Consider the following 15253-nt stretch of genomic DNA (forward strand, 5'->3'; position numbering starts at 1 on the left):
TATACGTGTTATCTACTTTTGCAGGAAATAGAACAACTTATTTCATAGCATATAATATCACGAACTGTTTATTCTAATATGTCACGCAGTTTCAAACTATCTCACGTAATTATGTAAACTTTTTTAAGCTTCCATAGAGTATGGATGCACAAGAGAGGTAGTTTTCTTAATCTTGTAATATTGATACTTTGAAAATATGGTATTATAAATTACATGACAGTTACGTTGTTATATCATTTTTTTAACATATTTAATTTAGCTTCGATTAAATATTAAAGTAGAAAATAGTAATTTTAAATACAAACAATTCTGTAATCTTAAATGCCTTAGAATGTGCTTTTAGTATGTGAGAAATAAGATCCTGTTTCCAGAAAAAGAAATGTTTAATACACATGTTCCTGTGTAGTGTCTCGATTCTCACGATGTCGCCCTGCGCGCCCTTATTGTGACCGTGTTATTTCTCACTTTTCACCAAGCGTGTACGAAATAGCTACCTTAGGTTCAGAAAAATAAAAAGCGTTTTGCCAACGCGAGAAGCGACTACATTATTCATGACTGTCGTTGCCGCACAATTCGCGATTCCATCCCTTTCTTTATCCTGCGTCCTAGTTCTGTGGTTGCTGCCGATCTCATTGCCGTTCGCCGTGTATCTAGTATCTGTTGACGCACCGAAACGTGATCGGAAATCACATCGCGGGAAGACAACACGTCGTTATGTTCAAACCACATTTGGCGAGAACGCGGTTTGCACCTGTATTGTTTGCACGACTGCTAATGAGCGCGTGCCACCTGGCTATCGTGTATAATTACTCACGGGATTGGTCGTGTTTAATCGTCATTCGTAAATCGACGACCTGTTTATGAAGGCTGGAATAATCTACCGATAACTATTAGCCGATATTCAGAACTATTGGAAAATTAGCGTTAATGAATCAAGGGATTTCGATGGTAAGCAGAACGTCGCTTTTGTAATTTCAAGAGACCGAAGCATCGAAATTACTTGTGTATGTATCCTTTTATAATATTAATTGATTACAAAACCGCAGGAAATCTTTCAAAAAATATTTTTCATTAAGTTAAACAAAATTATACTTGTTTAGGAGTATTATTTAGAATAGGTTTCGGTCTTTTGGCTTTATATTCTTTGATCAAACTGGCATTTTAATTAACATCTTATTTTCTGCATTAAATAGTTTTCTTTTTTTCCTCTCCCAAGGCGGCTGACATTGTAATGGAGGATTTGGAGACCCATTGCCTTGGTGCTCTTGACTTTGACCTTCCTTTTTATTGTAGGTATGTAGACGATAGTTTTGCTATAATTCCGTTGTCAAGACTAAATGACATACTTGATGTGTTCAATAGTTACCACCCGCGATTAAATTTCACATATGAACTAGAAAACAACGATGGCCTCCCGTTTCTCGACACGATAGTCATCCGCGATGGAAATAGATTGACCTCGAATTGGTATAGAAAACCAACGTTCTCCGGCCGTTACACGAATTATTTCTCTAGCCATCCATTGAAATATAAAGTGAATACAATTACAAGCTTAGTCGATCATGCTGTTCTATTGTCTGATGCTCGCTACCATGATTCAAACATCAATTTAGTCAAAAAAATTTTGGTGAATAACTCCTTCCCAATGGATCTCATTAATAAGCACATCAACAATAGAATTAAGCAGCTGCGACACAAACCAGATATTGCTAGCTCGCCGGTTCAATTTGATCCTCGACGTTGCGTGGTACTACCATATGTTAAAGATCTTGGCGGGACTATAAGTCGCACACTCAGTAATGTCGGTATTACTACAGTTTATACTGTCCCCAAAAAATTAGATACCATCATAAAAAAGGGCAAGGATCGTCTCGATAAAAACCAGTCTACTGAGGTGGTTTATAGAATCAACTGTAACGATTGTTGTGCTTCCTATATTGGTCAAACGAAGCGATACTTGAAAACTCGCGTCACGGAACATTTCAATGATATAAAAAAGATTGATCATCAGCATTCTGTGGTCAGCAAGCACCGCGTTTCTCTCGGCCACGAATTTAAATGGTCTGAAGTTGAAATACTTCATAAAGAAAAAAATACTAAAAAAAGAGAAATCGCTGAAATGTTTCTCATCAAAAAATATTCCGATACCATTAATTTACAGAAAGATACGGACAACTTAAACCCTATTTATGACAACGTCATCTCTTGTTTATAATTTGTATTGGGGTCACCCGCTCCGTCTACCTTTCGATCTGTTCTCAACTACATGACGCGATATGTTCAGTTCGTTTCCGACTTCCATCGCATAAACATGTAATTGCTGTGCCGTTCTGACGATACTTCGTTAACTCAACGAGCATGATACGAACCGGTGCCTTTGGAAAACTTTCTCTGTGTAACTAAGTTTTTTCTTTGTTCGTGTTCCTTTTTACTTTTTTGACAACTTACTGACAAATTTATTTTTTAGCACTCTGTGACTTTTCTATCAAAATTTCACGACTTGTTGACTGAGAATTGTTTGATAATGGCACGTTTTCCTCATCAGGTATTTTTAAGTGTTACTCACGATTTAAATTCCGTACATGTTTTGACCCGCTGTATTGACGCTGCGATTTTTATAATTGTTTGTTGTTAGATTACTTGAGAAGGACCCGAAGCTTGGGTCGAAACGTCGTGTAATTGTGAAAATTTTGGCCAATTATAGTCGATTAAATATACGCACCTTTTGTTATTTATTATTGGCGGAACAAACACATATTTCTTATATTTTCTTTTTTTGTTCGCTCAAAAACCAAACTCTCTTTATAAATATTTGCGACAGGATATGAATTTACAATCTAAGTTTATACAGCTGTAAATACAGCTAATTAAAATAAACAAAAAAGTAGTTCACGCGCACAAAATGTTTTGAATATAAAATATATCATAACTAGCATAATAAAGAAGCCGTGATACAATAATAATGGAGACAAATGACAAATTAATTTAATATCGCTCATAATGCCATGGACTGAATAGAATCTGTCAACTGACAATGCAGGCATAGACATTTTTCCCATTTCAGGCTAAAAGACACCACTGCTAATGAAGAAATTACGTTTGATCAACGCTCCGCTCATTAGTGTCTGAGAAAAAATTGGGTCGATACGTTCTTATTGTCGTGAAAGAGATCGTGGCAAGCTATTTAATTTGAATCTAGGTCTTGAAGCAACTTTTAATAATTTTGTATATTTTTAAAATTACATTTCCTTTTCACACTTTATCATATATATTTTTTAATATATGAATTTTTTATATAAAGAGGATAAAAAGAGTATTACTACAAATAAGACTTTATCTAATTTGTATATTTTATTAATCTTTTATATCAAAGTTTTTTCATTATCTGACAACTTATTATAACAATATTGTCATTATTGTATCACATCATAATAGAGACCATCAAAAGATTATATTATTTTTTTATATTTAAAAAAGTTGTTATATTTGTAACAGATGGCATATTACAATCCTCTTTTTCCCCTCGGTAACAGAGATGCCATTTTCATTATTGAAATTTATTCTTGAGCTGACGTTTTTGGGCTCAACTTCTGTATTTTTTCCAACCTATTTACCGTTTATGTATCCAGAATTCTTCCATAAAAACGTCGGCTCTCTTATAAGATTCTTTTCTTTTCTCTTGTTTAAGTTAGGCGTGAATTAAACATGGTCAACACATACATACACGCCGTTTCAAGGACTGGAGATAATGGAGAGTTAACGACGCGCGTCGCACGCGAGTGTCTCTCGATTTCCCTCGTTCCGAACATTCGAAATCACGTACCACGGCATTCGCAAACGCTTCTCGCAATACTTTCTCGAAAGTTGGTGCAACAATGTGAAAGAAGAAACTTTTAAAGTTACGGCAAAATTAGAGCGGACCGTGTTCTATCTCGGCACCGTCGCGTCGCCGCGCAGCTTGTGGTTACTCCGGTTACTCCTACGGCCCCGGCGCGGAACTTTTCGTTTCATCCCGGTGATTTTTGGGAAATTGGCTTAGCGAAAGCGAAACGAGCGGGACAACGCTACCGCTTGCGCGCGGCGAGTTGCTTCACCCCCCGGTGGGTAGTTACGGGAACCTCCCTCGGACATACGCCGTCGCCGTAAGCGTAAAATATCACGAAGCGTCTCTTATACTTTCGCAAGGGTATTCCGGTATATTCTCATTTTCGCGCTAGCGCCGAGGAACGTTCAACTTTGGAAGATTCTTTTCGTTCACGCAAGTTACACGATAATCGATTAATAATATATACGAAGTGTATATGTGTGTGTGTGTGTGTGTGTGCGGCACGTAATATAACACAGACTGTATTACGTGTGCACACGAAATCTTCAATTTCGTTAGAAAAATATTAATCTATCGTATTTTTATTCCTGGAAAAAGTTATTCGAATCCATATAAATCGCAAATTAATATATAATCGTTTTCTTTATGATTATGAACAAAGTTTAATGCTAATTAATGCTAATTTTCATAAAATTATTTTATAAAAATTATACAATTTTAAATATAATACACTCATTGTAAATTTCCAAGTTCAGATTATAAAGTCTTAATTCTTTTAAAGCCCTAAAAATTATTTAATAAATCATAGATATATAAGTTAATAGATATTTTTAAAATCTTGAGATCCTAAATAAATATATTTTTTACATGAATGTAAACTGAGAATAAAATTTTGCTACCGTCATTGCATTTTCAAAGTTTATTCGTGAAAATCGACATTTTCACTGAAGTAAAGAAATATTTTGTTCCATTTGGCTTACTTGGCAAAGTGTATTTTCCCTACCTTAGCAAAAACATGGAAAGAACTGGGGAAAATCTCTATTCGCAAAGATTATCGCGCAATGCATACCGAGCATGGACCGAGCTCAACAACTGTCTGCTGAAACTACCGTGCTACTGTTTACCGCTATCGCTTCGTGCGCTTTTTTCCAACGAGACGCAGTGGAGCGACGAGCCTAATCGAATGCGCGCATCCTCGTTAACCCCCGTTCCAACTGGAGTTGCACGACGGAGAACGACGGGCTGTATTACCTAAAATTCCGAAATAACCAGGCGAAATCGTAAAACTGTATTGCCAACAACCGCGCTGCCAAAGGCTGCAATGGCAAAGGTACGAAGCGAACAAAGGCGAACCGCACTCACCGATGTTTTTCCGTTGTATCATAAAAAGACGTGAGGCGAGACCGTCCAAACGGCCATGCGCTCTTTCTATTTGTCGAACGAAGAGGTTCATCGCCCCGGGGGCGAACGAAACCTAAACAACGAGAAGAACACGAGACCTGACGTGAATTTCCAGCATTTAATTTATCCCGCTATTGCGTCCGACGTCGCAGACAACCGTTTATCAGTACTACTTCTTCTCTCGTCTTTCTTTCTCTCGAGCGACTGTGAAGTAATTGCATCGCTAACCAAATAAATGGTCAATGCATATACAACACATATCACTCACTTTGCTACAACAACGATATAATTCAAAATTAGTCATTTTTCAGTTGTTTGCAAAAAAATAGTGAGAATTTAATACACTAAATGAAGAGTCAATATATATGGAGCTAAATATTCTTATTCCTCTTCAGTCAGTTATTAATAAAATGTTCATCAAACTTATTTTCTGGAAATCTGTGTTTTTTGAGTTATGTCATTGCTGCAGCAAATGAGCGATATGTATAATGTTGGCAACTTTGTTATTAGTATTTGTAATATTCATAATTTATGCATAGCAGATTTGAATATCTCCATATTTTTTTCATCCCGATCAGCACTATATAAAGTTATTTTTACTGTATTTTATTTATATTTATTGTATTTTACTTATTTTTTTATTTTATTTTTTGTTTTATCGTTGAAATCGTGTGTTCCTTACTTTTGACAATTCGAATACTTTAAATAAAATTCGTAATTAGATTTTTAATTAGACTTCCAAGTCATTCAAATATATCTAATGCAGTTTTATTTATCTGAAGCAAAAATGACAAAATTTTATTCGCATTTAATATTCAAAATGTTTTGGCTATAGATAAATTGATTGTCTTTTTTATTTGCATCTTTAAATTACTTAAAATATTCGAATTTCTCATTCAATTTGCGATCTAGATATTTAATTATATCAAAATATTAATATCTGGATTCCGTCATATTCCTAATGTTACTCTACATTATTATTCATAAAGCTCAAATCTTGCGTAATTCGCATTACGTTCCCATTATACGTCATTGTTAACAAAGCTTGAATCTCGTGTTCGCCATTATAGCGTAATACACCTATTGTTAACGAAGTTTGAGCTACACGTCCGACAGAATGCTCGTTACTCTTGCACTGTGCGATTTCGCCACTGATTTACAGGAGGAGATAAATTTTTTTGAATGACCCAACGGTAGCGAATTCGAGCGTCGCCGAATGCGCGCGGGACGAATGTGCCCAGCCAGCTAGCTCGACCGTAGCGATCGGCATGTCCCAAGGAGATTTGTTAACTTCTGGCAAACAGAAGTTTATCAATAAAATTGCTTTCACGGTGTAATACGGTGCTGGAGCACCGCCAAATTCGGCTATCCGGCTACCCTGGTGCGCGCGTTTTACGGCGGTTCACACGCTCGCACACATTTGCGGCTTGACCGATGCGCCTGCATGCGACTCCAGTGTGCATATTTAGAATGCACCGTTCGCTTTAATCATTTAGTAACTCGACATGGTAATTACGTTGGCCCTGGTTAATTCCATGCGCAAATATCCGCCGAGTTATTATTTTGTGCTGGACGTTATTAATTTCCGGCTGCATATATAGTTAAACGACTAACTGCAGGCTTGTATTGTATAATATATATCATGCAGAGTTATTTTCATATTAAACCCTATAACTTTCTCAACGTAGTAAAGAAATTCATGGCCTACTTTCTGGATCAAGTAACAACTTCTTATATATCACCGTGTCTTTCGAATAAGATATGAGAGGTACACGGAGAGAAAAATCAAATTATTTTTACGTAATAATTTTTTCACCTTAAATTTCTATCTATTTCTCATGTTATTATCCTGTGAATTGAAGTATTTTTAACGTGTTTGACAGCTATCTTATACTAAGTACGCTTGTCCTAGGATTATTACTCGAAATAAATCTTTATTTAATAACAACGCCACTATAAAAACAGCAGACGCTCTGCCTCTTTAAATTTACATGCGACCCACCGGATTTTACCGTGTCGCTCATGTAAAGTCTCAGCCGCCTAGCACCATGGCACCTAGCACAATATATATACATATACGTATATACGTATTTTTACTAAACGCCCACCGAAAAATGTCGTGGGTCAATAGTAACTGTAAAACAGCTGAATGACACGCATTGGTGGCGACGCTAGTAACTAAATCAGTGGCAACGCTAGTAACTAAAACTTGGTAATCGTATGATAATACATATATCTATAAAGCTTTTCTAATAAAAACAGTATCCATCTTCTAAAAGCATGAATTTTGTAGGATAAGAAGTTGAATTTATTGTAAATATAACATGAGAAAAGTATAAGGTATTTATAATACAGTTTCACATAGTATTACGACTTGATTTTTCTCTCCGTGTAGAAAGTTAAATTAAAAAATGACATTAAATAATAAAATAATTGAATGTAATATTTGAGAAATAATATCTGAATATTTAGATATTGAGATACTTCTTTTATTTATTATTACTATTTATATGTTAATGTTTTATCATTTTTTAAAGAAATACCATCATTGTACCATATTCCATCTACATTGCAATGTCTCAATACATAGAGTCCAAAAGATTTACAAATCATATTATTTTGCACATTATTTTCTACTATTAAAGTACAATAGTATAATACAATAGTAGAACATTTTGTATATATAATACATATTTTTATACAAAGAACAATTTAATATTAATTTTATGAATAAAAGAATAATTATTTTCACTCATTATAATTTAGATTAAGAATTTAAATACTAATTTAGATCATTAACTAATTTTATTCATGTATAACTTATACGTAAGAATTTAGGCAAACACTTATATTTTTTAAAGACGTTCGAGTATCTAAATATTCAGATATTATTTCTCAAATATTACATTCAATTTTTAAATGTAACTTTTAAAAAACATGGATGATTTGTGCGAGCGACCGCCATTAAAACATTATGTTGCAAAGTGCGTATTCGAATAAAGTAAAACTTTTAGCATGTTAAATCTAACTTCGATTCACGAACGCGATGCACTAGACGTGCCGAAACTGCAAGTAACAAGATTGAACGTTAGAGAGGTTTCGCCTCACCTGAGATAAGGATGTTAGGGCGCTCTAGTATTGGAGAACGGGATCGTCACATCGAGGAATTAACTGACAGCTCTGTTCGAGCATTGGTGAGAGTGAAGCTTCACGTGAACAACAACGTTGAATCCTCAATCGTGTAAATGCAGTTTATTTCGCACATCAAGCAAGTCATACGAACTTTCGAGGCAGTTATGCGCGGTTTGGCATGCCATATATGTATAGATACGTTAACGCAAAGTTTCCCGCCAACATAGTAGCCACTTGCTCGCATAGCACAAGCTATTGCCTTAAACTATTTGACTTTTATTGATATCACTAACTGAAGTGATATCTAGTTTTTTCTAATTTCTTAGTTTTAATGTTCTGATTTATACGCTATTAATAAAGAAGCAATCTTTCAACACATTCTTTTCGTTTCTTTAATTAGAGTGAGAGAAAATTTTCTTGCAATAAAAATATATTTTGGTAAAATCTTTGTGATTTTGGATTTGTTAATTGCATAGTATTTAAACACTAAATTTTGAAGAAGCTAGAAAGTTTATCATGTTCATATTTTTTATTCTAAATATATATGCGGGTGTAAACATTTGTTAAAATTTAAAATTACTTTTGCAATATTTTACTTACAATAGATATGCGTGGTATAATAAAAAATAATAATAATAAAGGCAGATATAATACTAATCGACAACACTTTCAATTCTAAATAAAACAAAATTTTAAAAATCGCGTCACACTGATGGACGCTGAGTAACGATAAAAATAGCCGATCTTCAGGAGAAAATTTCTGAAGCGAGCAAAGGATGACGGAATCTCATGTGTTTCGACGAGTATTTTCGATTCAATTATGAAACTCACCTCGTTTCGAGGCGTGGAAACTATCCTGTGGCTGTATCACCTCGACCTGGGCGCTGAGGCGAGACTTGGGTAGGATGTCTCGGTTGGCGTTGATCTTCTCCGCGGCGTAGCGAAAGGCCACTTCCTGCTTGTCGTCCGACGGATGAAACAGCCCGCCTGGGAAATCACGCATCCATATTAAAGGGTGCTACTTTGACGAGATCCACGCGCGTGCACTCCTCCTTATTTTCCGTCCACGGCCGCCATCACAAGATATCTTTATCCAACCTTCTATCTATCTGCTTCTCCGTGTCCACCGGCGCGCGATAAAGATTTATGGTCTATTTACACCTTCGCGAGATGATCCCGACTAGAGCCGTGTTTCGTGTAACTTCACTGCTTAATGTATTTTATGCGCATGTGTTTACATGTTATATCTATTCAGCGCTTTTGAAATGATTCTGACGTCTTTGGCATAATTGAAAAGAAAATGCTTTAATATTTAAATTTAAATATAATACATTTTAATAGATATACAGTTTAAAAAATTGCAATTATTTTGAAAAAGTTATATTAAGTTCGAGTATTTTCTTATTTGTAAAATAGGTTCTAACAGATTCTAAAATTTATTGTCTCTTATCAAGGAAAGAAAGATATCACTTGAAAAAATTTATCTAGCGCCGGGATAACGTCACACGAATAACGGATTTGTAAAAAAAAAATATATAAGAAAAGAACGAATAACAACGTTACATCATAGTCCAACTGCTATGCAACGAAATTGGATTGAAGTTCGCAAAATATCTTTATACTTAAAATGATAGTATCCCAATCGAAAGTTTCTACATGCAAACACAGATTTATTTTTATTCGATCGAGGAAAGTGACGCATGTAACTGCACGTTCCATCCGTTGCCGTTTCCATCGTTTCGCGTCGCATAAGTATTCCCGACAGTTTCTTCGTGTGGTCCGCTGAAATTCCGCGCCTTCCAATTCATTCGGTTAGGAGAAATTGGCGCCATAAATTGATTTTAATCTCGTGTACGTCATAAAGTAACTGGTACGAGCAGCTGCGCCGGCTTGACTCTGCGATTTATAGAATTTGCGGGATAGATTTACGTCTCTCGTTAGCGACCCGCTATCGATTCTCTTTGGCGCACCGAGGTAAGGTTGCCCGATTCGCCACGCTCATTGTGACAATAATAAAGCCTAATAATGCGAACGAGAGCGAAAATATATAGCTTGAAAATGTAACGCGAAGAAAGAACAATGAACGCACGGTATTCACAGCAGGAGAATAAATTCCATCGTGATTTCTTTGCCAGATTCATACGCGGAAATAAAATTAGTACACTTGTAAAACTTTTGTCAAGGAGAGAAGGAGAAGTGGAAGCTAGCAGATTAAAAGCGCGTAATATAACGCTGTACGTATAGACACCTATGTAATCGGTATATCAAGTCGGTCGTAAAATCATCGCAAAACATCGGTGAAAATACGTTTATGTAAATTAGATGTTTTTTTTCGGGCCGGTTTCGCGTTGAATTAATTAATCTCGAATTCATTAATCCACTAATGAATTTCGCACAGAATGATCGGGGATATCAATAACCCATCGCTATTGTTGTTGCAATCATTACGCTGCAATAAAAATGTTAAATTGCTGTTCGAAATATACATTGAAGCTTATTCTTAGTGTTCCTCGTGTCAAGCTATACGCCATTTAATTACACGTGCGAATAAACGAACTTGCCACTACCGGTTGACGCAAATAAATCACGAAAATTATACACGAGCACGGGCGCGTGCTGCTTTTAATTTTCGCGTCGATTTGACGGCCTCCGAAACAACGTTTATAATAACGTTGAATTCAAAACGAGCGAATAATGAGCTATTGTTCTAAAACAAAAGATTGCTTGTAATCCTGATTACAACGGTGCGTGAAAGACAGCTTTGTGAGCGTATAAATTATAAACCCGATTACATTTTTCAGTGTAACTATTTTGTGCGTAATCCGTTATACGTAACAAGCATTCATTACACGTGTGAACTACACGAGAGCAAATTAAAAAAGATTTGCATATCGTACTACTGCATATTTTTATCAGAAACGAAAACAGATTTTTATACTCTTCCATGTCAGCTATTCAATTTGCAAACATAATTTTCTTTCAAAGAGAGACTATGCAATTGTGTGACCAGCAATAACAATGGAAATAGCAGATGGAAATACTACAGAAGACGCGGCAAGAAAGTTACGGATATTGAACTGGTACTGAAGAAGATGCTGAAAAAAATTAGAAAACTAAGAAATGCGAAACGCTTAAAATTCAATCGGCGTAATGTAAGTTAAAAGAATTTCTAAGTCTTATCTCTCTTTCTTTCTTTTTCTTCCTCTCTGTCTGTCTATACATATAGAATATCGTACTCTTTCGGTAAATTTCTTCCTTTTCCAGCTTTCATACAGAAAGCTATTGGCCATATACGGCATTGGTGATATGCCACGGAACAAGCGTACGGATGTAGTACGAACGAATGCATCAAAACTCGCAGCAAGTACAGCACGTATCTCCCTGAACTCGGACATGTATATCGATCCACTTTTGCTTCTCTCTCGCTACCACGGAAAAGAAAGCGTTCGGAAATCGAGTGTATCATGAATTCACGTTTCGATAAAAGTTCAGAGTATAGTCGGGCATTCGGTGCATCACGTACATCCGCGTGTATGTCCGCGCGTCGTAAACGTCGACAGGAAACGACAATCATAATGTTAAACAGCGACGTGACGGTTTCGCATGTGCGTGAAATGTACGAACTGTTCTTGTTTTATCATATTTTCAAGATATAAGGTTGCAAAAAGCTTATATACAAATAAAACGCTTCTTTTATGAACAATTTATGTTTCCTCTTATTGCGAACGTGATTGGTCGTCTCGATTCAGTCGATTGATCGAGTGTATGTACAAATGTTTTTTGCATAAATAATAACAAATAAACAACATCACAAGGCGCACGCGAAGCGTGCGCTATAATCTAGTGAAATAAAAATCAATGATGTGCAAATCAATGATTTTCAGATGTAAAAATATCATGGCTGATATAACGTTATATTATCATTAGATCCTGATAACAATAAAGTTATTCAACTAATTAATTAACTAAAGATTCTCGATGTTAAAATTAACGAGTAATAAGGAAAAGTGGGTTTTGAAAGCCAAACGGTTAGTCGTGCGTGAATTAACGGTAATTTAATTAATAATTTCCTACAAATTATAAATTGTAGGTTTCAGCTCTACTTTGAGCCATCTTCAGCGACCTGGTGATAGATAAATTAAATAATTTGAAATTTTTAGTTCAAATACTATGCAGATTGTAAATATTGGCAGAATTTTTTTGGTATTTTCTCTTAAAAATTACACTATCTTGGACGTTCAATTTTTAAATACTCACCTTATGCTCGTCGGAGAGCTGGATATTATTTAATTTATCTATTACCGCAACCGCTGAACATGGTTTAAAGTAGAGCTAAAACGTATGATTTATAATTTATAGGAAATTATTAATTAAATGTTACATATAGCGTTAATTCACGCACGACTAACCGCGTTTGATTCTCGAAGCCCACTTTTCCTTGTTACTCGTTAATAAAGTTATTAACTTTGTTTGTAGGCAACGATAACGTGTATATCGATTGATGTAACAGAGAATCTACGTTCCATTAAATAGATGAAATTTTATTTTCTATTAGAAAGTATGGATGAAAGTTTTACGATCGCGTAATTTTCTGTACACAAAGTTAATATGTCTTGGTTTTCATGTAATAGCAACCAGAAGCTTTTGCAACAAAATTGTAAACTATATTTTTAAAGCCGCTTGTATAGGAATAGAAATGTATAAAAATATTCTATGATATAAAAAACAAAAATGTAACATAGTAATGAGATATTTTTTAGTATTATATTATAAACTAATTATAAAATAATATTATCTATATTATTTTATTATTAGTTTCTAATATATTTTAATAGTTATATAAAAGGCCAATGCTTGCTGATTTTTTTTATTGTGACAAAATATAAATAGCAATTATACAATTTTTTATGTAAATACTTGCAAAACATGTAAAAACTTGGAAACCTTTAAAATTTTTTCTCGATTTAAATTATGTAAAATTATTGCTTAGCCACTGTCTATGTGTAAAGAACTTTTAAAAAAATGTATTATATGTTTATTGTAAATTTATATGTTATTCTGGCCGCGAGATTTTTCAGATTTTCGCGACTCGTAAGCGAAATGTGCTATCACCGTGTCTGTCGTTCACAGAGCCAGCTACTTTCAATATACCCGCAGGCAGATGGTTAGCGACATTTAACTGTGAAATACCTCTTGTTTATATATCCGCTACATGCACAACAGTACACGCGTGGTTGGTATTGGAGTGATTTTCTCTCTGACGCGCAGCAACCAGAACTTCGGTAATTGTCGTCGCACACGGTAAAATGCGTGTTATCCGCGTCACGTTGCCTGTGTTCCACTTGCACTACCATCAATGCCAATTAAATAAAGCACCGTTAGTAGCGCAGCCTTTTATCGTTGCCATTAATTTCAATTATTTGCTTGGCCGGAAAAACATTTTCACGAAGCCACTATAATTTAACGATATTTGGCGATTGTCTACGTCTACGTAGTAGTAGATATATAAACCAAGAATTGTAGATTGAAAGCACAAGACGATATAATTAGTCGAAAAATAGCTTTTTTTAAATAAAACTTTAAAAATTTAGTTAAATACCTGTTTTAATTAAACACTTGATTATAAAGATCGACACATAAAAGAGATATAAAAAATAAAAAAGATAACACATAATAATGTTAAGCAAACGATAAAGTTAGAAAGATTAGAGAGATTAGTATTTTCATATACATATATTTAATTGTATAGTTCTTTTTAGGGATAAAACAAGATTTTACATGAGTAAATCATTCCAAGTCTTTTTACGTTAAAAAAAAAACTGGCGCGTGCTTTAATCATTGCATGATTAACTATCTCAATAACTATCATAATATTCCATTAAGTTCACTTGAGATTAACTGAGAAATAAGATTTCATCTGCTTATAATATTCGCAAATCTTCATCTTCGAATATTATCTCGAAAAGTCGCGCTACCTTTTCTTCTCGTGGATATTATCGATCGGGACATTGATAATAATTTTACTGACGCCATTGAATGCGGTCGAAAGGGTCACGGCTTTCACACCGAGGGAAACTGGGAAAGATACTCACCTATCCTAATGAAATCAGGAAGAGCCGCGGCGTGGGCGGCGAGGAGCGCCAGCAGCAGTAGCAGCCACCTCGCAGCCATTTCCGGTTCCGGTTCACCCCGCCGTCTCCCCCTGCGCCCTCCGTCGCAGCCTCCACCGCCGCTGCCTGGAGCCCCTCTCTTCCTCTCTCTCTCTCTCTCGCTCTCTCTTATTCGCTCCTTCCTTTTCTCTTTGTCCTCCCGCAGGAATTTACGCCACTGGAAAACAAGATTGGACAGCGAGTTCATTAAAATGCACGCCGCAAGTCTTCGTATCCGGTCTGAATATCTGCCTTCGTTTACAAGAGAATTGTATTTTAAACGCGCCGCGACGTCATCAATTGCCGACACGAAATCAGCGATGATTCAGGAATGTCACTGCCTTGTAAGGATTGGAGAGCAATAGAAGGGTCGACGGAATTGAGGGATAATAGGCTATTAAGGAGGACATCAATGCCGCGATATTGAACGCGGAATTGTAGGAATAAGATATCACAAAGCGTTAATCAAATTAGATAATATATACAATATATACATATAGATAATATATAATATAAAAAACGCGGCATACTTTTATTGTATAACGTATCTTTATTGTTAAATATTTTACAGTGACAAGACGAGTCAGTTGATACACGCGACACTCGGCACTCGGTTTTCGGTTCTCGTTTTTCTGCCGCGCGGCGTACAGCGTGACGCTTTATGTACACAAATTCGGTACGCTCCACCATTTGGAAAGCAAAGAGCACGATATTTCGGCGTGTAGTATTTATTTTACAATACATT

At 35.5% G+C, this 15253-nt stretch overlaps 1 protein-coding gene across 4 annotated transcripts in view; it reads right to left on the reverse strand.

Moving 5' to 3' along the window:
• Positions 1 to 14682, reverse strand: part of Kair1d (Kainate-type ionotropic glutamate receptor subunit 1D) — a 134612-nt gene extending 119930 nt beyond the window's left edge. For all 4 annotated transcript variants that reach the window (XM_071711519.1, XM_071711520.1, XM_071711517.1 and 1 more), the window contains exons 1-2: positions 14452 to 14682; positions 9191 to 9346 (exon numbers count right to left, since the gene is read on the reverse strand). In XM_071711519.1, the coding sequence (XP_071567620.1) occupies positions 9191 to 9346; positions 14452 to 14530 (235 nt within the window). In that variant the 5' untranslated portion in view covers positions 14531 to 14682. The remainder of the gene's footprint in view (positions 1 to 9190; positions 9347 to 14451) is intronic.
• Positions 14683 to 15253: the final 571 nt, after the last annotated feature.

The sequence above is a fragment of the Temnothorax nylanderi genome, unplaced genomic scaffold, assembly GCF_030848795.1.
Source record: "Temnothorax nylanderi isolate EJ_2023f unplaced genomic scaffold, tnyl_v1.0 TNYL_tig0099_pilon, whole genome shotgun sequence".
Lineage (NCBI taxonomy): Eukaryota > Metazoa > Arthropoda > Insecta > Hymenoptera > Formicidae > Temnothorax > Temnothorax nylanderi.